The sequence below is a fragment of the Symphodus melops genome (assembly GCF_947650265.1).
Source record: "Symphodus melops genome assembly, chromosome: 8".
NCBI classification, from domain to species: domain Eukaryota; kingdom Metazoa; phylum Chordata; class Actinopteri; order Labriformes; family Labridae; genus Symphodus; species Symphodus melops.
In genome coordinates this window covers 17147426-17169693 of record NC_136698.1, presented here as the reverse complement: position 1 = coordinate 17169693, position 22268 = coordinate 17147426, and the positions used below count along the sequence as shown (strand labels likewise).

The 22268-nt window shown below is 38.9% G+C and overlaps 1 protein-coding gene across 1 annotated transcript; it reads right to left on the bottom strand.

Moving 5' to 3' along the window:
• Positions 1-1252: 1252 nt before the first annotated feature.
• plpp2b (phospholipid phosphatase 2b) lies at positions 1253-17898 on the bottom strand. The gene is made up of 6 exons (XM_079349891.1): positions 17298-17898; positions 7265-7416; positions 6880-7142; positions 6293-6350; positions 5061-5237; positions 1253-4042 (listed from the first exon to the last, which is right to left on the bottom strand). Exons 1-6 carry the CDS (start codon positions 17356-17358, stop codon positions 3884-3886), a joined length of 870 nt encoding a protein of 289 aa, XP_079206017.1. The 5' UTR covers positions 17359-17898; the 3' UTR covers positions 1253-3883.
• Positions 17899-22268: the final 4370 nt, after the last annotated feature.

The window sequence follows — 22268 nt, the reverse complement described above, 5'->3', positions numbered from 1 at the left end:
AAAGGGAAATTAGGTGTTTACAATCAGAGTGAGGAAGCTGCTACAGACAAAAGCCACACATTTACAAATTGCAAATGATAGCCTCGAAGCTAAATGGCTTAATTGTCATGTAAATAACCTAGCTACTGTACTTCTCATGACAATATAGTAAACAAAATAAAAGGACTCAAAGATTTCTCAACATGCAAGTGATAATGTTTTAAATGAGGGATGAAAGTGGTTTTCAATACCACTGCCAAAGACACTCCCACAAATGTCCCTGAGCCCAGTGTTTATTTCATTATAAATATCTATGTTTATTTTTGTGCAGCGGTCCTTTCTCTGGCAAGAGGCTACTCAATAGACTCGATTCACCTCTCTTAAATCCTCAGCACTTGGTTTTGATTATTCTCCAAGCAAAAAAAGGCCTCATGCACATGACATTCATGTCTTTAATCTGTCGCTCGCCTGGCTGTCTTGGAGAGTAAAAGTAAAGATCCTAATGTATGGCATTGCAAAAGCACTAAAACATGTGTTACTGAGAGTTTACCTGTGATTCTGTGTCGAACTTCCTCTACCCCCCCCCCCCGCACCCACCTTTGCGTAACAGTATTTTTTCCTCTGAAATATATTATCTGCAGGTATGATAAATTCAGCGGGGAAAATAAATAAATTCTGTATTATTTTAAAAGGAAAAGTTTTTCCAAATACAGAAACTGTTTCTGGAAATTATCTTTGCAGTGATTGTCATTTCTCAATAATGTTAGCTCCACAGACCTGAATTATTTAGGCTGATAAAGCCAGAAAAGGTTTGCATTGCGTGATCTGCACAAAAGGAAATATGTCCTTCTTGGCCAAACTAAGCCACCGTAGATACTAGACATTTTCCTGGAGAATTAACTATGAAATTTACAATAAACACAAATGGAAACAAATGGTTACAACACCAACAAGTGTCCTGATCCTCAGACCTTGTGGGTTAAGGAGTTTTTGTATTGTGACTTGACTTGACTATTATGCATTACTCCAAAGAAAAATGTGAGCAGATTACAGTAAACTCTACTCAAACAAAATGAATTCTTGATGTGGTAATATTGTTTGTCATATTTCAATGACTCATTTAAGCAGGAACATGTTTATCATCACCTGTCAAGTCCTGTAGACGTGATTTTTTTTAAACCTAAGATCCTCTATTAACAATTTGGAAAGTCCAGTGTAATTAGTTCATTATGTCAGTGACATGTATGTTTACATTAAAAGAAAACAGTATAAGTGAATGTGTATAATAGCTTTATTCAAAATCCTCTAGTTTAGAACCTATTGATGTAATCTAAATAGAAAAAGCAAACATTGTGAATTGAACAAACAGGAAATTGGACAACCAGTGCCTCCTCAAATGCATTAATTCAATGAAGCACAATAACACATGGAGCCACATTGCCAGCTGAGAACCTTTGGTTTCCATGAAGAAGGAGGGAAATCAAATACCATGACCTTTCTACATCCTCCTTTGGGCTGTTAGTGAAGCTGCACACATGATTTAGATGTAGGGGTTCAGGGGAGGGGTGCACACAAGGCACTTCACCACAACCGTTTCCAGCTGTTTCTTATTGTAATTCTGTGTTTTAAATGTGAAGAAGTCCACAGGGACCCAGGTTCACCATAGGATACCCAACTCCCCGCAAAGTACCCCACCTTTCTCGAGTCCCTTTCTCAGCTTCAGGGCTTAACAATCACAACCAGGTGAGAGTCTATTCCTCTTCCTGTCTTACCCCCCTATCAGGTTTGCGGTCTGTCTGATGTGTTGTCAGCGGTCCACATGCCGTACGAGCACTCCACAGAAGATCTCACTCACAAATTAACCCCATCTATCAGCAAAGGAAGGGGAAAGGCAGCACAGACCATACTTTGAAGTGGGAATGGAGCAGTTTTACACACTTCAAAAACAGGGTTAAGTATGTAACCCTTTATCATTAAAAGAGCCTTTAAAAGCCTCACCAAGGTATCTGGATTATGTTTTTGACTTGGAATTGGATCTGTTTGTATGGTGCTAGTCTATGAGGGCCCAGGCCAACACAGTGTAGAGGTGAAATTAAAATGTACTGTACCTACATGTGAAATACAAACATACAAGCACATATATATAAATCCTTCACACAACATGAAACTCTTATCTTATAGCATTATTATATACAGTATTTGTGGCTCATAGTGGCAAGCAGGGGTGATTGCACAAACACCATAACAGCTCTCCAACCCTATTTGACTAAATAAAGAACTTCTGATATGTCAAATAAATTAACTACTCTCAAAATGTCTTATCCTTCCTTGGTTAGTATTAGAAAAAAAACTAAGTATCAAAAAAGTAGAAGGAAACATCCAAGCCATATTTCTTGACATTTACTTTTCAATATGGTAGTGGTATGACACAGATCTGTTCCAATGGTTTCTACCTCTGCAGTCCTTTTAACACAGGGGAAACCTCAAATGAAACAAGCACAATTAAATGTATAGATTTTGTAAAGGCATACAGACAGCCGAGTTACAAGTTAGACTCAACAAGTCACTTAAGAGACAGCTGTAAGAATAATTACTGGGCGTAAACATCCACTGAAGGTGAATTAAGGCTGATTTACAAAGCCTGACTCACCATTCATGACAAGCCTGTATTGTCACTTTTAAAAACATGATGTTGTTTTTCCGATTAGATACTCAGACCAGTTTGTAAGGCAGTTAATAAAGCAGAAAGAAACAAATTGTCAGGTGATGTTAGGTTGTGGGATTATCGCTGAAGTCCATAAATAGTACATCTCCTTTTCTACGCAGTGTTAGTGTGGCCTTCAATTACAAATTACAAATACAATTAAAAAAAGCTAATCTGTTTGGCAATTTAAATTAAAATGTGTTGTCATTTTGACACGTTCTTCTGGTGTGGTGCAAGACTAAAGTGCAACTCTATGAAGCTAATCCACAAACTGTGACTTAACCAACATGTATTAACCTCTTTGTCTTTCTTCCAATATTACATAAGAAATGTGGTTGTCTACATAAAAACAAATCATAAAGCATACCAAAACCTTAATAAAACTCAAAAAAAAAAAAATCAACAAACTCCTGGCAATTAAAATAGTTGCCTGTATTGCTAAACCCAATGAGAATAAAAACTCAAATCTACATATCCCAGCTTTTGGCAGAATTCAGGAATTTTAAGGCTGTTTGACCCAACATACTAGATTGTGGGGAGCATTTTTCCTGTAAACACAGCATTAGAACCTTTTTGTAAGGAGGTGGCATAAAGTCCAGTAAATGTCAGACTAACACTCGTCAGTTGGCAGGAAGGACTCATAAAGAGATGCACATGTTCCTCTGTTTCTGCTGCATGCAGCTAACACACATTAGCCACGAGCACTTAGTGTATCTTGAGCTATTAGCTTTGTTGATGTGGGTCTGGAGTCTTTCACTTAATGCAGGATAACACACATACACTGAAACATCAACAATGATGTCTTAGGAATAATATGCCCCTCTCTCTCTTACAGGAGAAAAGGAGGTCATTGTGGTGTCTTTGTGAGGGGACTCATGCACCTGTTGATGAGATGCACCCCCCCTCAGTCAGTCCATTGGATGGGGAGTGTGAGTGGTTGACAAAGAAGGAGGGAAGTAGGGGCTTCGAAGCTGCAAGCTACAGACCAGATTCCTAGTTCAACTCCTTTCTAATTGATAAACAGGTCTGTTGCAGAATTTATATATATATTTTTAAAAAAAAACAGTCAGGAAAGCCAACGACCCAGGTAACTACACACTGTTGATTGCACAGTAAAGGTTGAAGACCCCGATTTGGGACCTTATCACTTAGGTTTAGGGTCTACAGCCTGCAGCCTTTGTCCCCTAGAATCAGCCCATATCAAACTGTGCCTGGATTGTGGTGATAGTTGTAATGGTTGCTGTGCTCAGAATCCGCAATCTGCAGGCTAGGTTTCCTCTCTGGCTCTTCACTATCAGCTGTCTCTTTCCTGGTGCAACGTGGAGGACGCTTCTTAAAGAAGTCTGACACAAAACGCACCTGCAGAGAGTGGGGAAGAAGGGAAAATGCAGGAAATGAGGTTAGATTTGGTCACTCAACAAAACATTTTCCCACAGAGATTAAAATATTTGAATGTATAGGATACAGAGGATGTAAGGGGCTGGGGCTGGAAACTGTGATTACATGTGTCTGGATAGGTTTGTGTACAGCTGGTGAGTGACACACTCACACACATCTGAGAGGAACACACAGAGAGCGGGCACAAAACCTGTAGGCCATAAAACACTATGCCCAGGAGGGTCTCTAATTGCACACAGCACGTTGAAGGCCAAAGGCACAGGCTTACTTCACAATTAGTCATACATGCACACACACACACATCACAAGCAGAATCACACACTCAACCAATCCAGAATTTCCACAAGGCAGTGCTGACAGTTGCTCATTCCAAACAGGGAATTGGCCAAACAATAAAGTTCCCAGCTGGGTGTAGTGAAGAGGGAGGACTTTTTGCCTGAGAGCATGCCAGTGTGCTGTCACACTTCACTCCCCTTAGTCTTCCTGTTTATATTAATTTTTGTGTCAAGACTGAAGCACGGCTGAAATATAGAATCTACTGATTGTCGAGTTTCATGGACAGAAAGTTCTCATTCTTCATCATTTCTTGGGACCTAGCCAGTTCTATTTGTGTTTGCTTTTTCTCAATCCAGAAACCACAGGAGTAACACTGAAAGTGAAGATGTCATCAAGTAAGGCTGTAGCTACTTCACAGAAAATGAAATGCGGAAAAATATCTTGATATTTCAGAGTGAGCATTTTTAAAGAAGAGTACAAATTTAAAGTTTTCAGCTGGCTGATTATAGTATAACACTATTTTCAGTGTATAACCTCATACTGATCTAAACAGGCTGCATTAGCCCTAAAGCATCTTTGTACCCAAAACATACTAGAAGTTAGATACTATATCATGGACATAAAATATAGACATTTTTAAATTTGACAATTTTGTACTTGGGAAAAAAAAAAAAAAAAAAAAAAGGTTGTCATGGAGACTCACATTAAGTACAGCAATAAGTGCTCCCTGCAGAAGCCCCACCAGCACATCACTCCAGTGATGCTTGTAATCAGAGACTCTTGTGTAACCCACATACACCGCAAAGGCCACCAGGAAGAACTGGATGGTGGGCCGGAGAAGTCTTGCCCACTTAGCCGCCAGTCTGGCCTGCACGTAGAGCTGGACGGGGAAATAGCGAGTATGAAATGGAAAGGAAAGGAAAGGAAAGGAAAGGTAGGGTGGGGTGGGTTGAATGATGAAAAGAACAAAAAAAGAGATGGGAAGGGTGGACATGGTTATTATTCAGGGAGTCCTTCCTTTTGTAACAGCTTGCTTTACCACTGAGAAAAATGTGTCATAATTGTTGTTATCCATTTCGAAAATCTAACAAAAAGTTTTATCAGCTGCAAAACAAAAGTAGTGAAGTAAATTATTCATTTGTACTTGTATTGTATTATCAGGTATAAGGGTATAAGGGTAGATACAATAAATCTAAATCCAACCACAGAAAACAAATGAAGATACACACAATGCCTCAAAAGGTATTTTGTTTAAGAGGTCTCGAGGACCACTCAAATTTAAGTCCTTCATAGATTGAAACCCCCTTTCTTATTGGAAGACACAACGATCCATGAAATTATTAACCTGGCAACAAAACTGACTTCTTTAAGCTTCTGCTTGGCTGCTGTTCAAGGTGCACACTTTTCCACTCTGTATTCACCATTGTTAGACACATGCTGGTAATTATAGCTTAGCTCTGCTTGCTTGCACTATTTTCCTGGCAAAATGGACACTATCTTGAGATTTGACGTAATTTCTTCAAAAAGCTTTTTTTTTTTTTTTTTTTGTATTTCAACTGAACATTGTTAATAGTTTGGCCTTTTGAGCCTCCTGGACTCACACTGGTGCCTGGCTTTTAACACAAAACAAACGAAGCCAAGGGTAATGAACTGTATGGGTCTGGGAGACAGAACACAGCACATGCTTTTTCCTTGATCATTGCTGGGAAAAAGACAGCAGAGGCCTCCAGATCACTTCTCTCAGTGTACACACTCTTCTTCTGAACTCTTGCCTTATTCTTTTAAGTCCACAGGCACAAACTGCCTCCTTTTCTTCTTCGCAGGAATTTATCAGATGATTTATGCCAAGATATTTATAGGGACTTAGCATGAAGACAATTCCATGTTTACTGTACACATAGATACTAGCTTATATGCATTTTGTCCAGAACTTACCGCTAGGAAGAGCATGCAGTACATTCCAAAAGAGGAGTGTCCGGAGTAGAAGGACAATCTGGAAAAGAAAATTTGTCTAATCTTTAGTCTTTTGGGCATCATTCTTGTAGAAAATTACCCCACTGCCAACCATGAGCAAGCCCATTTTTTGTTTCCCAGATCACCAAATGATCCTCCTATTACAAGAACATCTGATTCTTTTTTCTTCTTCTCAAGATATGACATACATGAAATCTGTTACTATGTAAACAGATAGAATTGAATATTACAAACATTGAATTCAGCATCCTGTGATAATCAAAGGAATAACATCTTAAGAAAACAAAACTAGTTAATTTAATTTCACAAGAAAACCATTGTTGTTATCTTGTGATAATGACATAATGTTGTGGAGATCTCAAGAAAACAATTGGAATTTAATCATATCACAGGAAAAGGGAGAAAGGAAAATGTCTGGATGGATGCATGTCCGCTTTGGGCTTCTGTATAAATCCCACTAATGTAAAGCATTAATTAAAACACATTAAATGTAATGTCCCTTCAATGCACAATAATACAAGTTTAATGTAAAGAGATTATCCCCATACCTGGACTCTGTGACATCCTGAGGCCTGCCTGTACAGTTGATCACCTGCATGTATCCATTGCAGATCTTGGGGGCACACACGGACATGAAGTTGGGTCTGGGACGGCCGATTGTGAACTTGGCAAGGTCAGTGAGCGACTGGCTGACAGCGGCTCCGAACAGGAAGGTACCCACTACCTTGTAGAGAGCAGCTACATACTGGTTAAAGTCAGAATTTGAGTAAATCCTCTTGCTGTAGACTAGATAAGCCTCTCCAGAGCAGATCTAAAGGAACAGGCGAACAGAAGAAAGAGTTTGAGGATATTTAGTAGAACATTAACTGTGTCATTAAAATGCAATCCTTTTTATACTTCAACACTTTCTGGCTATTTTGAGATGGGACTTACAATGATGACAGTGCAGGAAATGGTGACGGCCGCCAGCATGCCATGAGTGATGGTGTCTTGTTTAAAGGGGTACATGATGCTCTCATCGTCACAGTAAACCCCTCTTATGTAAGGCTTAAAGACGAGGGTCATGATGAAGCATGGCAGGACAGCTGCAGAGAGAAACAAACCAGAAAACCAACCGTTTATTGAGATGGATTAGAGTTAACCTATTTTTTTTCTTTGCTGAAATGATTGCATTAACAATGTTTTAAAATAACACATTTGTCTTGGTCTTTGCAGATTTTCAGACGTGACATCATTCCAAAGCAGGAAAGTTAAAATGTTTCTCTAAGCAGAGCTAAATTGTTTTCTCTCTCGCTTTCTCGCTCCCTCTCTCTCTCTCTCTCTCTCTCTCTCTGGCCTCAAGGTCTGAAACCGATGAAAACAACCCACGGGGAGAAAATACATCCAGTAGGTAAATATCAGGGTAGAAATGCACAGCAAGGAGCTGAATGATGCCAATGAGTGAATAAACATGAAAAAGACCGGACACAAATTACTGCAAACACAACACGTACAACTTCGGAATAATGTGGCTGTTTGCAAAATAGCTTCCCAAGGTTCCTCTGTCAGGGCAAATGTCCTTAATGTTTGGAAACATCCCTCCAAAAACCAACTCACACACTCTCTCCCGCTTATATTTTTCGGACATCATAAACAATCACTTCACTACATTTTGTCGTTGTAAATATGTGTACATGATGAATAAAAGTTAACATTTTAAGATGTGTTGTTCATAGAGTTGTAGTTATACATAAAAGCTGTAACATACATTTTCTAGATAATGGTTTGCTCGTTATTTTGACCCAACTGCCCTCAAGATAATCAGAGACTGAAAGTGTTTAAAGAAGATTCTGACTAATGTGTCAAACTGGGCCAGAGACAGGCAAACAGTATCAAGCATCAAACAGTAACTACTCCAAAGGTCACACTTATCCATTCAAACACTGATGGCAGAGATTGCCATTTAAAGCGTCCAACAGTATTTGCTAATAAATTCACACAATTCTGCCTCTACAGCAGAAGTGGGAGCAATATTGGGTTCATGGTCTTGCTCACAGGTCACTCTACATGTGGCAGCTAGAGCTTTGGATATGAACCCCCAACCTTCCTGTTGAGAGACAACCACTCTACCACAATCACTATAGCAATTGTCCCTGGCCAGAAACTTTTTTTCAACCCTTTTTTGATAAACAATCCTGAATGTATTATATTGAAAAGATATAAGTGAAGACAGTTTGTAATGATTTATCAAAGTTTTCTTGCCATCCATAAAGTGTTTTGTACAGTAGTAGTATCTCTTTGTGCTTTCAGTAAAAACTGCCATTCCAAAACATGAGCCCTGTATCTTGTGACTGGGATATATCAGTATATGTGACATTCAATAAGACATGTTTATAATTAATTTAAGCATGGAAATAATCACGAGTTTCAGTCCCACTGAGGAATGTACTCTTTACGCCCTAATAGTCCACCACCGACACTAACATGCAGACAGACAGTGTTGGGGCCACTATGGAAATGCTGTACTGCCACATTCTAAATTCAAGAAAAACAACTGAGAGCACTTTCAAAAGTGCTCTCACCAATAGTATAACATTCCTGTGTAACTGAGCAGTGCACCCCTCCCATTCTTTTCAGAAAATGTCTGCAGCTGACATAATTCCAGGAGGACTTCCAGCGAGACTGACTGATGGAGACTGAGACTAAAGGAAAATATACAACTCTGGATGCTGGATCAGGGCTCAGCTGCACAAAGCCAGAGACCTCTTATGATTAATATCGAGTAACAACCTACTGTAAATGTTTGAATACTGACAAAAAAAAAAAAAAATCATTTATGTGCTTTTTCAAAAGCAGTTCAAAAGATGTGGTGAATTATGTACATTTTTTGGACTTTGAAAAAACTTCACAATGCATGGCACAAAAACACCCTCATGAATACAACTACTGATTCCTTAACGTCTACTGTAAGTTGGAATTAACTAGTTGATAAATGTCCCTTATAGATGTTTTTTGTTTTTGCAAACATCAACCATACAAAATGACTCCTTTACAATGACATGCAGTGTGAATCTTTTTTCTGTCTGACATCGTACAAGCCAGGGTGACATTAGATGAGTGCGGACATTGTTTAGAAACATGCCAACAGCACACATGTTTCTTACAGACACCATATACACAAAGGGCCTTATTGGCTCAGTAAAGGAGGGCAGCAGTAAAACAGAAGCTCTGTGTTGACAGTAGAATATACAATAGAGCTCTAAAGGACAAACAACTGCATGTGACTCACGGTAACCCAACCTTGCTTGAGCTGCATCTACGATCAAGCAGACAAACAGGAGGATAAAACACAACTTCTGATCATTTACTTCAACACTGTAGACAAATCTGCTCACATTATGATTCCTTAGTTTTCACTGACCAAGTTCTGTTGTTTTTAAAACTCTGGAAGGCAGGGTTAAAAACAAACAGAAAAGGGTTTAAAGCTCTAGTGTTTATCCTGCAACAGAACCAGGCTAGCTGTGTCCTGTCTTTTAAGATAAGCTAAGCTAACTGCACACAGGCTGCAGCTTCACAGGGCACAGACATGATGAAGGTAATCTTTTTATGTAACTCTATGCCAGACAGCAAATGTTGTAACTTTTATAGAAGTCTGGCTTTCCGTTTCCCTTTTAACAGTCTTTCTGATAAAACAACTGGCTTTAGTTTAATATCAAATAATACAAACGTAAGAGTGGTATCATATTATTTTCATGTAGCTCTCCACCAAAAGAAAATTCTCTTAACTGTACATTAAACACACCAGGAATGTTTCCCATTGATTCCAGTCATCATGCAATGCTAACGAGCTGCTGGATGAAGCATTTCTGCACAGACAGCGGAGCGGTGCCAATCGTTTTATGTCTCCTGCCAGAAAGGGAATGTACTTATTTAGTGACAGAGCCAGGCCAACACTTTCCCCCAGTGTCCAGTCTATATTCCAAGCTAAGTTTCTAGCTGCTCTTTTGCGACATATTCAGACACGAGTGTGATCTGGTAATCTGATATAACCTACCTCCCAAAATGTAAAGCATTGCTTTGACCATGCTTCGTGGAAACTTGAACTTTTTGCAGCAGTAGCAGCTGGATGACACATGTCCCTGCAAAACAACTTCCCACCACACTATCCACCAGGGGCCTGTTGGAACTCTGTTAATATGTCCATCAGCCATGTCAGGACATGGTAGACTTTGTTTAAAACGTCTTACTGTCTTACTCCTTAAAGCTTCCTCTTAGGACCATTGAAATCCTGTTTTGTCCAAACAGTAGAACATAGGGTATCTTGTATTTAACTAACATCCTGTTTTAGGGAGTAGCAGTGATATGGATTTACTGAAGTGGCTTTTAGACCATACAGCTGTATGCTGCATCCTGCTTCGAGCTGTCAAGCTGATCAGAAAATTTAGAAGAAAAATATTCCTTTGCTTTACCTTGTTGAAATTGTTGAACCTAAATAGGGCAAAACTGGATATATTGTCATTACAGAGTTATTATTTGGCCTCTGACTAAAGGGCCGAATATCTCCACCACTTGCAGTTTTCTTTGATTGTTTTTCTATGCATCCTTTATTTTTAAAAAAAAAGCAACGACTTCAGAATCCTCAAGAAATTTTTGTTAAACATCTTCAAAATGTTATTTCTTAACATTGGCAAATAGTTAAGTTACGGTAAATAGAAGACGTCATTATTCCTACATTGGAGTTATATAGTAAAGTAACTTCAAACTGTTTCATGAAGCTTTTAACACTTGCCAGAGCAGAGTCATTAATCACAGCAGAGAGAGAAAAACAAAGCGAAAATCTTCAGAGAAGTGCCAGCAGCTAATGAAATATGTCCATTTCTTACACCTGAGCAATTCCAAAAATGCTTGCTTGTACTTTAAACACTTCAAACATCATTACAACCTTGACTATTACTTGTAGGCTATTTGCTAATTTAGCCATACACTCATGGCCTTGATTGATTTTTTTTTTATTGTGCTAATTTTAATCTGCTTAACCAAACTTGGAGTTTGACTGTTGACACAGTTCATGAACTGAGTGAAGTCAGGGCACCTGACCTTAAACAACCCTCCCTTGGCTTGTAATAAACCTAAGTTTGTCATTTCTGATTTAATAAATTGAGCTGACTTAAACTTAACAGACATTTTTACAAGTTTGGGTGCGAGTAAAAGCTTGCAAATTAAATTATGTAAAGAGTCTGGTCTTCTCTCATGGGGAGAACATATACATACTGAGAGCAGAGCCTCAGAGAAATATCTGCCAGAAACAAACAAGCCTCTCTTTTAAAAAACTGACTAACACGTACATCCAAAGCTTACTGGCAGAAAATAGACCTCTGGGGCAGACAAAATAGGTCCCCAGACTACCACGAGACAAGCCCATAATGGACACTGCACCCGAGCTGCCTCCTCTTTAAGAGTAGTGTCTCTGTGTTCAGCTTAACCTAGAAATCAGCAAAAAAACATTTTTTAACAAAATAACATGTGCATGCATCAAAAGTGGATCGGAAATGGAGGTACTTGTTTCGAGACACCTGCTTCTGCAGACAGTAGGAACATGTTGCCAATTTGGAATGTAGCCAGGAAGCGACTGCAATCTCCAGCCAGAGCCTTTATAACAGGATCGTGTTTGAAGGTGCAGGATGCAGGGCTTTCCTGTCATTGCCCCATTTCAGGGGCAATGTTTAGATTTTTGGAAGGTTACGGCTTCTCATTTACCTGGCTGTATTAGCATGTATTAGCTTTAGCACATGGCTCCTCTTGCTAATTGAGCAAAAAAGCAAAATAACATACAATGGGAAAAGTGTCTTGAGGGTCTGAAGAGTACAAAACAGTTGGAAAAGCGTAACGGATGATGTAAGCATTTAGAGACAAACAAAGATGTCAGTGTGAGAACAGACAGATTTACTCCTTCCTTCCTTCTACCCTGATGATTCACATCCTCCATTCAGTGTTTTCCATCCTTTTCAAAGTCATTCATTCATCCCTCTGCAGCTCCATCTTTTCTGACCATCATTTTCTTGAACCCAGTCCTCCCACACACTTCTTCTGTTGTAAATATAGAGGCCTAAACAGGACGTTGCTTTATTTAGCCGGGAGATGTGCAATTATGTCGGAGCATCCGGACCACAATCGCACTCTGGGGCTGACATTCGAGGCTTGTCACCTCCTCTCTCGGTTCTAGTTGTTTTTATGTATTTTGTCTTCCTCTCAGTCTTTCTAACGAAAAGTGGACTCCTCAAACTGCCAAGATCATCTGGAAGTTCTTGGAACTGGTTCAAATGTGACTCACACCTACTTGCCATGGTTTCTCTGACATAACCTGCTGCACCTGTAAGACCATGTGGTGGGACAATTATTCTCCTCAATTTAAAAAACATACAGTCTGGGGTTTAATTATGCATATTTTCAAGGCGTGTTAAACCTTTATGTGTGTGTGTGATGTATGAGAGGTGTGTGTGTGGAGTGTTCTCATGCCCCCGGGCTGCCCTGTTTGGTCTCAAAGTTTCCTTCAGGGTCACAGCTGGAACATTCACTCCTACGCCTAATTTCTTCCACTCTCATTTCCCGCTGTGAAATTCATACAACGAGCATCGTTCAATTAATCTCTTCCTTCCATTAATAACTTATTTTCTTTCAAATTAACACCATATTTTGTCACTGTTTATGACTCCGATGTCTGTCGCTCGCTTTCCACTTTGGACAAGGACAAACTTCTTCTTTAGTGACTGTTACCTGCTTCTATTTTCCTTACTCCCACAAGTACACATTTGTTCAGATGTCAGCAAGAAACCTACAGCACAAAAGCTTTATCTCGGGTGATGTTACAGACCTTTCTAAGATAGCTTGCGGTAACAAAACAACCAAACTCTCTTTCTGACTGTCTCACCCCAAACCCGACTGACTCATGTGGAAGGTATGTGCTGAGCCTACAACCTCCGCCGGCATTGGCCTCTGGAATTCTAATTCACAAGAGGAACGCCCAACCTCACCAGTCACACCAAATCCTGCTCCTGCCCATTCTATATTTTTTAATCCCCCTGTTTCGCTCCATGCATCATTCACGCATGCTTAGCTGCAAGCGGTGCAGAAGGAGACAGGGTGGCAAGTGGAGGTTCTGTGAGAGTGGTGGGAGAGAGGGAGGCTAAATTTTGGGTTGAAATCAAAGAGTTTGGGTTTTGGAGGGGATCAAAGAAGCTTGCCACACAGGTTTATAAAAAGGACTGCAGGAGTTTAAGAGTAGAACTACCATGGAAGATACTGAGCCTCTAGAAAAGCTCATTGATGCAGGGGTTTTTGCTGTTGCACCTTTAAAATATAGCCTGAAACTATAATTTGTTGATGAATTTCTGACTAAATCAAGTTGTTTTCGAGTTTCTTCCTCAAAATTGTGCAGCACTGTGATCCATGTCAAAAGTCAGTACGTTGGTTAGTTATGGGAGAACACATTCCTGGTGCAAAGAAACCAAGAAGATCTGCTTTCAAATCGTCTTTATGGCAAATAAATTCTTTAAGTAATAATGAATTTTATACTTTTTATTTGAAATCTCACACCAATTATGAGACACTGTCTTACATTAACAATACCACCATTTTTGAGGTAATCTGTACAGTTTACTTATACTCTTTGGTGGTCGAGATCAAAACCCACTAAACTGTATGATTGAGAAAAGACTTGTTTTTACCACAAATCCCCATGCAATTAAGATGACTACCAAAAAAAGACGAGGAAGAAGAAAGAAACAAAGGCAGCTCAAATTTCTCAGAGGGAAAAGTCTGTTTGTTCAAAGGGCTTTAGTTTCCATGACAGAACTCTCCTGAGGAAAACCATTCCCATCAGATGTCTTAGCTGCCTTTTTGTCTGAGAACTCGGGACAATCTGTCTTCCCAACACAACCGCAATAAGAGGCCCAGTTTCTCTGAGACCCTGCAGCAAAACGGCTTCAACAACCCCCTCAAATAGACATCCAGCTAATAGGTCATCCAATAACAAAACATTATTCCACAATTTAATAAAGACAAAAATGTCAGGCTTTGACAAAAAAACAAACAAACAAACTTAAATGCCTTGTTCTCTACCATATCCATAAACAATGTGTCTATAATATTATATCTATAATATCCTCTTTAAAATAATATAGTTTTAAAGCTTAACCTCACTTGAATACACGAAACAAATGGAAAATAACAACACGCTAGTGTCATCTTTCCGTCGTCTTTTTGCACAGTTGGATAATAGAACTTAAACATGTTCCATTTCAGCAACACACTTCACATACAGTCCTTGGTGTGCGTGTGTGTTTGTTTTGACACAACCGGTTTTTCCCAGCCTACTTTAATGTACAACAAATGGAAAAAACAAACATTTGCATGAGCGTGTGTTGTACCGATGCCTTCCCTTTAGGCCATTTAAACACACGTTACTGAAGAGAATCTAACATATTACTCATAGCTCACAGTTTGTTCACATTCATGTCCCCTGCAAAAGCAGCCGAGTCACATTGCTCCTCTCACTCCTATACTGCCTTCACCTGCAGTGCTGCACCTACAGATAGGAGCAGCTGTGGGCAGGGAGAGGTTAAAGCTCGGTCTTTCCTCCCTGCGTACTCAGCCAACACCCACCTCCTATTTGTGCTGAGTGTAGTCTTACACAGAGAGAGGAAGGGAGGAATACAGTGTAGAAAGAATGGAGGACAAGAGCTGACCATGAACAATAAACCCAAGACTTGGGTTGGATATTTGAAAGGTAGATCAAATGTTTCAGACACATGATTCTCTGTTGGAAGCCACATTACAGCAGAATGTGTTTTAAATGCTCATCCATTTATGTGTCCAGTTTTATTTGACTTGGGCAGGGCAGGCTTTGAGTGAACTAGAGCATGCCAAGGTTAATAGTTAACATATCTTGTGCTGTTATGTAGCCTTTGAATTTCAAAACAAAACATAATAGGCAAGCGATCACTGTACCACCAAAAGTAGAAAACAGAGTTTCAGGTATGCTCTAATATCCTTTTAACCTTCCCAACACTAATTCCTGGACTTAATCATAGACTCTCCCGTATACAAGTGCTTTTTAAGATAGGCCTGACAATGATACTGGTATCGATATCAGCATCAATACACGTCTATTAATGATACTGGCATAAATATCAGCAATGAAACAGGCACGTAACAGACACTGGCATTGATGTGAATATTGGTACAAGCTTGATACTGATTGCTACGACTGACGGATACTACGTATTAATTAATCAATCAGTATAAACCTGATACCAATTTGTATCATTATTAGGATAATACTACTCAAGATTAATATTAAGAGGCGAGTATAGAAAGCTAGAAAGCTTTTGTTGAAGAGGAGGAAAAGCTAAAGATAATTTCTGATGTTATTCATAGAGAAACATTTCCCATTGGTATACAAACATGGAATTTTCTGGTTTACTCTAAGAAATGTAGACAAAACCAAACCAAGTTTCCATGTGGACTAATGGTAGACGTAATTACAAGCTCCACCTTACAGTTAGTACACGACTGAGGAAACCAAACATAAGCTTGAGGTTGATTTGACGAGTGTTTGGGTGAGAGACGTGGGTGGCATCAGGGTGGGATGCTGCTTCCAGACCTGACTGACCGATCGACAAACCAAACCCAGCCCAGACGTTAATCCCAGACACGTGACAGCGAAATGGCTCGACTTATCAACTTCAGCAGCTCTATAACCCCCGGCAGGAAAGAGAAGAGCTGAAACTGCACAGTAGAGCACGTCCACACATTCATGAGCGTTCGCCCCGGTCTCCATCCAACTTCACCATTGTCATCAGAAAAGACACAACAAGAGCTGAACACACAGCAAACACCAGGATGTAATGCAACACAAGTCGGTAAAAAGGCGTTTAAAAGTGATTTTATGTACATGTATGTTTTTTTGTTCATTTTTTGGCCAATTTACATATCCTCTAATTCAATCCAATAAATCTTTTGTTAATTCCTGTTTTCTTTTTTAGTTAGAAAAAGGTTAATGAAAAGTTTCTTTAACACCAGTGTATGCAGTCATTGTACAGTATCCCATCAAGTTACGTATAAAAGATTAAAAGGAAAAGGTATGACAACAAAAACCACAATATGTGTCATGGTTGTGATTCATAACATCTCATTATTTAACCCATTGCTCAGAGGTTGACGAAAAGAAAATGCTGTACAGTAATTATGTGATCAAGTTACTGCAGTCATGCAGGTGAGAAAAGAGGACATGTTGTTCCTTTATTAATGTTTTAAAATGAAAGTTAGATGGAAAACAATAGTCTATGCAGCAACGTGGAAGTCATTTTGAGCAATGCACTGAATGTGGGAAGTGGGAACATTCTTGAGAAGATTCCTGGCAGACAAAATATAGAAGAAGGGCAAACACATGCATATCACATTTCCATAAACAAACATCCAGCTTCCCGAGGCTCTGTCAAATCCTGCAAAGTTTTTGGTGAGTATGAGACATGCAGCAGGCCTGTGGGAGGAAAGAGAATGATATTTCCTCTTTCGACACTGTGCAATTTAATGCCACATTGCTGCCAGCAGTGGACAATTGCAGTTCAGATCTGCGTTCACAAACAGATGTCAGGCTGCCCTTTTACTCTCAGACTCGGGCACGGGAATCATTTGCGTTCGAGAGAAAGACTCAGATAGAATCGTTTCCGTATTGTCCTGGGGATCTTTCTAGCTCATTAAAAAAAACTCGTTTCCATGTCATTTTAACGTGTAAATAAACATAGATTTATTAGCCAGATTCCTGAGTTGCTGCCATGGCTGAAAACAAACAAACAAACCCATTGACTGGCAATGAAGTGCAGTCATCACAATGATCGCATCTTAATCCCGTTGACAGCATTCAAAAACAATTTCCAGTTAAAAAAAATCAGATTATGCTGAAGTATCGTTAGACTTCAAAACTTACCGACTATAACACACAGCACGTCCATCACTACGTACAGCTTCTTCTTCTTTAGCTCCTTCATCTTCTTTGCGTTAATTTACTTTACTTTACTTGGACAAATTACGCGAGGATAACTATTTTTTGGGTCGGGTTAAGAAGTCCATGAGCACGCTCTCGCTTTGCAATACAACTAAAGACTATGCAAACAACCTGCCAACCTGCACTACGAGTTCTTCCGGGATCCTCGGAACTACCTGTGCTGACATTGACAGCGAAGGTGTGGAACTGTCTTAAAAAGACAGCGCGTGAAAAAAACCGAGCGCTGGATCTGTGCGTCTTTCCGTGCTCATTGCATGTGTGTAGACGACAGAAGAAGAACAGCAGGGAGCCTCTATTTCACAGCCCTGGAGGCGTCGGGAGAATCCAGTATGATTTCTTCTCTTACTCTAAACACTCACACCACGCCACCACTCTGGTCCCTCCTCCTTACTGCCTTGACTGGGTCCTCTCTGGCATCAGATCTTACCAAGCGCGAAGTTTTTACGCACAGGCGAGACGACAGGAGCGAATGAATCAGGAGAGAAATCCCTTTATGGGTAGCTCGATGTAAGTCCTCTTGTCTCAAAAAATATATTTTTTAATGTTTTTTATTTTTTATTTTTAGAAGAAAGCATAGAATAATTAGGCGAGCAAGAGGTGCCTGTAAAGTGGGAGGACTCAAAGCCTGACTGCTTATCCCGATTATGATCACGTCTTAATCATGTAAACATATTATTTTGAAAAGTACTGTTGTCTAATTCTGTGTCCATTTTTAAAATCCTCACATCAGCGATTTGAATGAGGTCATCCTGTCATGCCTCCCAGTTTCCCCTTGAAAGCTCCACAGGATATTGTACGGCGGATTTATATTGAAGACGACTGCAAAGCAAGTTCTTCATAAAATCCAAACATATTAGTCACGACCATAAGTGGGAGGTGGACTCATTCTGGTCTCACTTGGTGAGTGATCACAAAAAGGATGTCAACAGCTGGGATACATGATACACTCTTCATGTAAGACTGGAAGGAGTCTGTTTGAAACTGGGGTTTTCCTGCCCTCTTCTGGATGTTTCTGACAGTGTCAAGCTGAGTTCAGCAGACAATCTGAAAAGACCTTTAAAATAAATCAACTCGATAGAAATTTCAAGGTTCACCCAGGCATTCTGCTGGAAACAGATTTACAATATGGCCCTGTTCTGTTAGGGAGTCTCTTACATCAACCACCTTGTTTAGCTTTGTGATCTAAAAGAAAATAAATAATTTTGTGGATGGTATGTGGCATTAATGTGAACTTTATCCATAATATCAGTATAGCCTGTTAACAATAGCATACTTTTTAGTGTGTTGTCAAGCAAGTTGGAGGTTGTATCTGGTCTGTATATTTGAAAGAACAACATTATTGTAAAGCAGAGGATGTGGTTAAAAAGATATGCCAGACTCAATCAAAATTGCATTGATACAAAACATTTCTTAATTTGTAACCTTAGAACTTTAAGCCATCACTGCCATTTTGAAACAACATTTGCAATAAAGCTTTTTTTGAGGATTATTTTTGGTAGTTGCACGCCTTTATTTTAGAGATTGTACAGAAGATAGATTGCATTTGAACCTGGCCACTTGGAGGACTATAGTCTCCGGACTTGGGGCACACGTTCTAACCACTTCTACGTCACAAAATATCTACTTTTTATTTGGCTACATGGCCACTTTTCATTTATTCCTCTCTGATGAATAGCATATTTTCTGTTTGGTTGTAATCAGTCAGTGGAAGCTTGATCTGAAAAATAGTAGGGCCACATGAGATAAAAAGATCTTTGCAATTGCGTCACACGTAGGCTTTCCTTTCGCACTGTCCCTCCATACACTGCTAGACACACAGTCAATGGTCTTTCACAAATCTATGAATATATTTCCGACTTCACAGAAAACTTGAAAAGGCCTTCTCTGTCTCTGCAGCTGTGAAAAAATAAATCTAGAGATAACACTTAACTGTGCCAGAATATGAAATAGTGTATGAATATTCATTGATTCAAAAATACAGATATAAAGCGTTTAACTGCAAATATTGTGGTCAAAGTAATATACATATTAGGTGAAACTCTCCTGATCTGTCTACATTTGACAATATTACTTTTCTCAAAGAGATATTAGTTCCCCAGTTGAAAAAATGATGATAATGACTGAAAATGTTAGCAGATCTGAACCTTCTCAAAAGGGCTCTCATACTTCAACATAAAGTATCCCTGAACGCACAAGTTTGATGAGTGCTTATAGTCATAATAATTACAAATAGATGTTAGATACACATGGTCACAAACAGATTTGTTCTGAGCCACAGCTTCAGATGACTCTTGAAATTGGAAAGCTGATGAGTGACAGTGTATGTAAACCTTACTATGTCTGGCACTTTATGAGTTTGAACTGACCTATTGTGTTCTCCATCTGAGAAAAGAGCATTTTACTGGGTGATGAAGCCATGCTGCTGCTGCTCCGCCAGAGATGCAGGCTGGTACCAGCAGAGGGCACCAGAAAGCAGAGGAGAGTGGGTAAGGAGAAACATCTACTACAACAGATGAAATGACAAAGGTCAGATAATTCATTAAGCAACATGCATTTTTGCTTTTGGAATTTCTCTTCCAGCTACTTATAAGAAACCCTAAGAATTAATATTGAAAGGCTCCACCATATAAATGCAAAACTGACAGCGCTGAGAGAGAGAGAGAGAGAGAGAGAGAGAGAGAGAGAGAGAGAGAGAGAGAGAGAGAGAGAGAGAGAGAGAGAGAGAGAGAGAGAGAGAGAGATGAGCACATTTGAAAAGGAGCTCTTAACTTACAGACTCAGATTTTAAAAGCTCCCTTGTAGCCCCATATCTTAAGATGATGCATTGTTTTAGGTGTGCTTCTACAGGGGTTATGAAAGGGGCTGCTGACGAGTTTAGTAGTCAAGTATATACTTCAAGGCGAAGAGCAGGTTCATTAAGATCCAGGAGCATTGGAAAGCCAAAGGCTGGACCTGGAAAAAGCAGAACACAATCACACACAGGTAAGTTCATGAGTGTGTATTTGTAGTCAGTCAGCTTGTCTAAATAAGAATTTTGAAATAATGATTCTTCAATCTTTTTCTGTACAATTACCATGAAAGTGAATTCATCTCAAAGGCTTCAATAAGCGACAGTAGTCAAAACAAAGCAAGCAGCCTCGAAAATTCTGTCTGCAACTTAATGCTGCAAAGTAACAAAATATCAACAAGTTATATTTTATCAAATCTGTTTCCAAATTACTTCACCAAATGTTGCTCTCAACATTCTTTAATTTCATTGATGCTGGAATGTGCATTTCATCTTTTGTCCCTTTGCTTGCTATCCTTACAGTAAATGTAATGTCAGACATTGTTTTACATGAAGATGTACATTAACATTTTGGTTCATAATGGAGACTCCTATAACCACTTCAGTACACGTCTAACTCATTAGAACATTTCTTTGTGATCATAGATCATAAACTTTGTTGGACCTGCACATAGAAACATGAAATGAAAATTGTCTAAATATATTGGCAGTCTATACAAAATAAAGAAATGCCTACATATATTGTATTGCTCACTTATCGTGCCATATGTTACATACTGGTTTGAGGTCTACAAAACAATATTGATCACGATATCAAACACCAGAGAAGAACTGTCAGAGTCTTAAATAAAGTTGGGTACTATAAGTTCCACTTTGTGTATTTGAAAACATTAGAAATACTTTATTGAGCTAGAAAAAAAAGTCTTCCTGTTGGTACCTAACATTTTTAGGTATCAAGGGAAGGTGATTATAATTGAAGAGGGTGTGTTTGACTCTTGTTATTTTTGTATTTTAATGACTGAAAAAAAAAAAAGTTCAGAAAACAAATAATACAAAAACATTTTGTACATAGGGTCCAAACATGTTGGACATGTGGACAATAACATATTTAAGAAAAGTACCAATTAATGTCATTTGAATTGGTAATTTTCTTAAATACGTTATTGTCCTATATATATATATATACAGTATATATATATATACAGTATATATATACAGTATATATATATATACACACACACACATACATAAAGGACTTTGCTTAGTCCCAAACGTTCTCATTGGCAGAGAAGATTTGGCAAGTTTTTCATTTCGTTCTGTACAAATCTAGCACCATTTAAAAGGGAAATAAATAGGCTTTCCAATGGTATAAGATTTATTGCCAAGAAGCATCGTTACAGCAAAGAAATAACTACCAAACATAAATTTCCCTACTTCTTTGCAAAGCTGGGGAAAGTGTGGAAGCTCCGGGCCAAATGCATATTTCCTGCCTAATAAAGTGACATTGAAGTAATCATCAGTTGGCTGTGCATGGCATACCCTGCTGGTCATGTATATTACACTTTGATTATTATGAATAGGTTTCCTGCTTGTATGAAAAATCTCACAAGTAAGTTGAGGTGCTTATTAACTTTTGAGAAAAAAACCCAAAAACAAGACCACCTGTTTTACTTTTTAAACTTAATCATTTTATTTATTTTTTACAAAATATAATAATTATAAACATACATAACAGAAGCAGTATAATACATACATTGCTGAAGGAAACATAAAGAGTTGGCAGTGATTCAGTGCTGTTTCCTGCCTTCATGGACTTGTTCTGAACCCCCCCCCCCCCCCATGTAAACAATCCAAGACAAAACGAACATTGATCTGCAACCGGCTTTGCTTTGAACAGGAATTCCAAAAAGAGCTCAACATTTACAGAAAGAAACAAGAAACATTGTTAACACAGATGGAGGGAAGAAGGTGAGGCTACATCTTGCCCTTTTTTTAAGCTATAACTGTGACTTAGACAAACATATATTTATGACTTAATACACAAAATGTTTTATTTGAAGAAAAACCTCTTGAAAATCTGACAACGGCAAATAATTAAACTGTGA

Bases quoted from the DNA above. Each gene is read 5' to 3' on its own strand.
- plpp2b (XM_079349891.1), bottom strand. From the start codon at position 17,358: ATGAAGGAGCTAAAGAAGAAGAAGCTGTACGTAGTGATGGACGTGCTG. The intron at 7,143-7,264 runs GTAAGTCCCATC...CTGTTCCTTTAG, and splicing joins TTTCCTGCACTGTCATCATT to ATCTGCTCTGGAGAGGCTTA. The intron at 5,238-6,292 runs GTAAGTTCTGGA...TTCCCCGTCCAG, and splicing joins ACTGCATGCTCTTCCTAGCG to CTCTACGTGCAGGCCAGACT.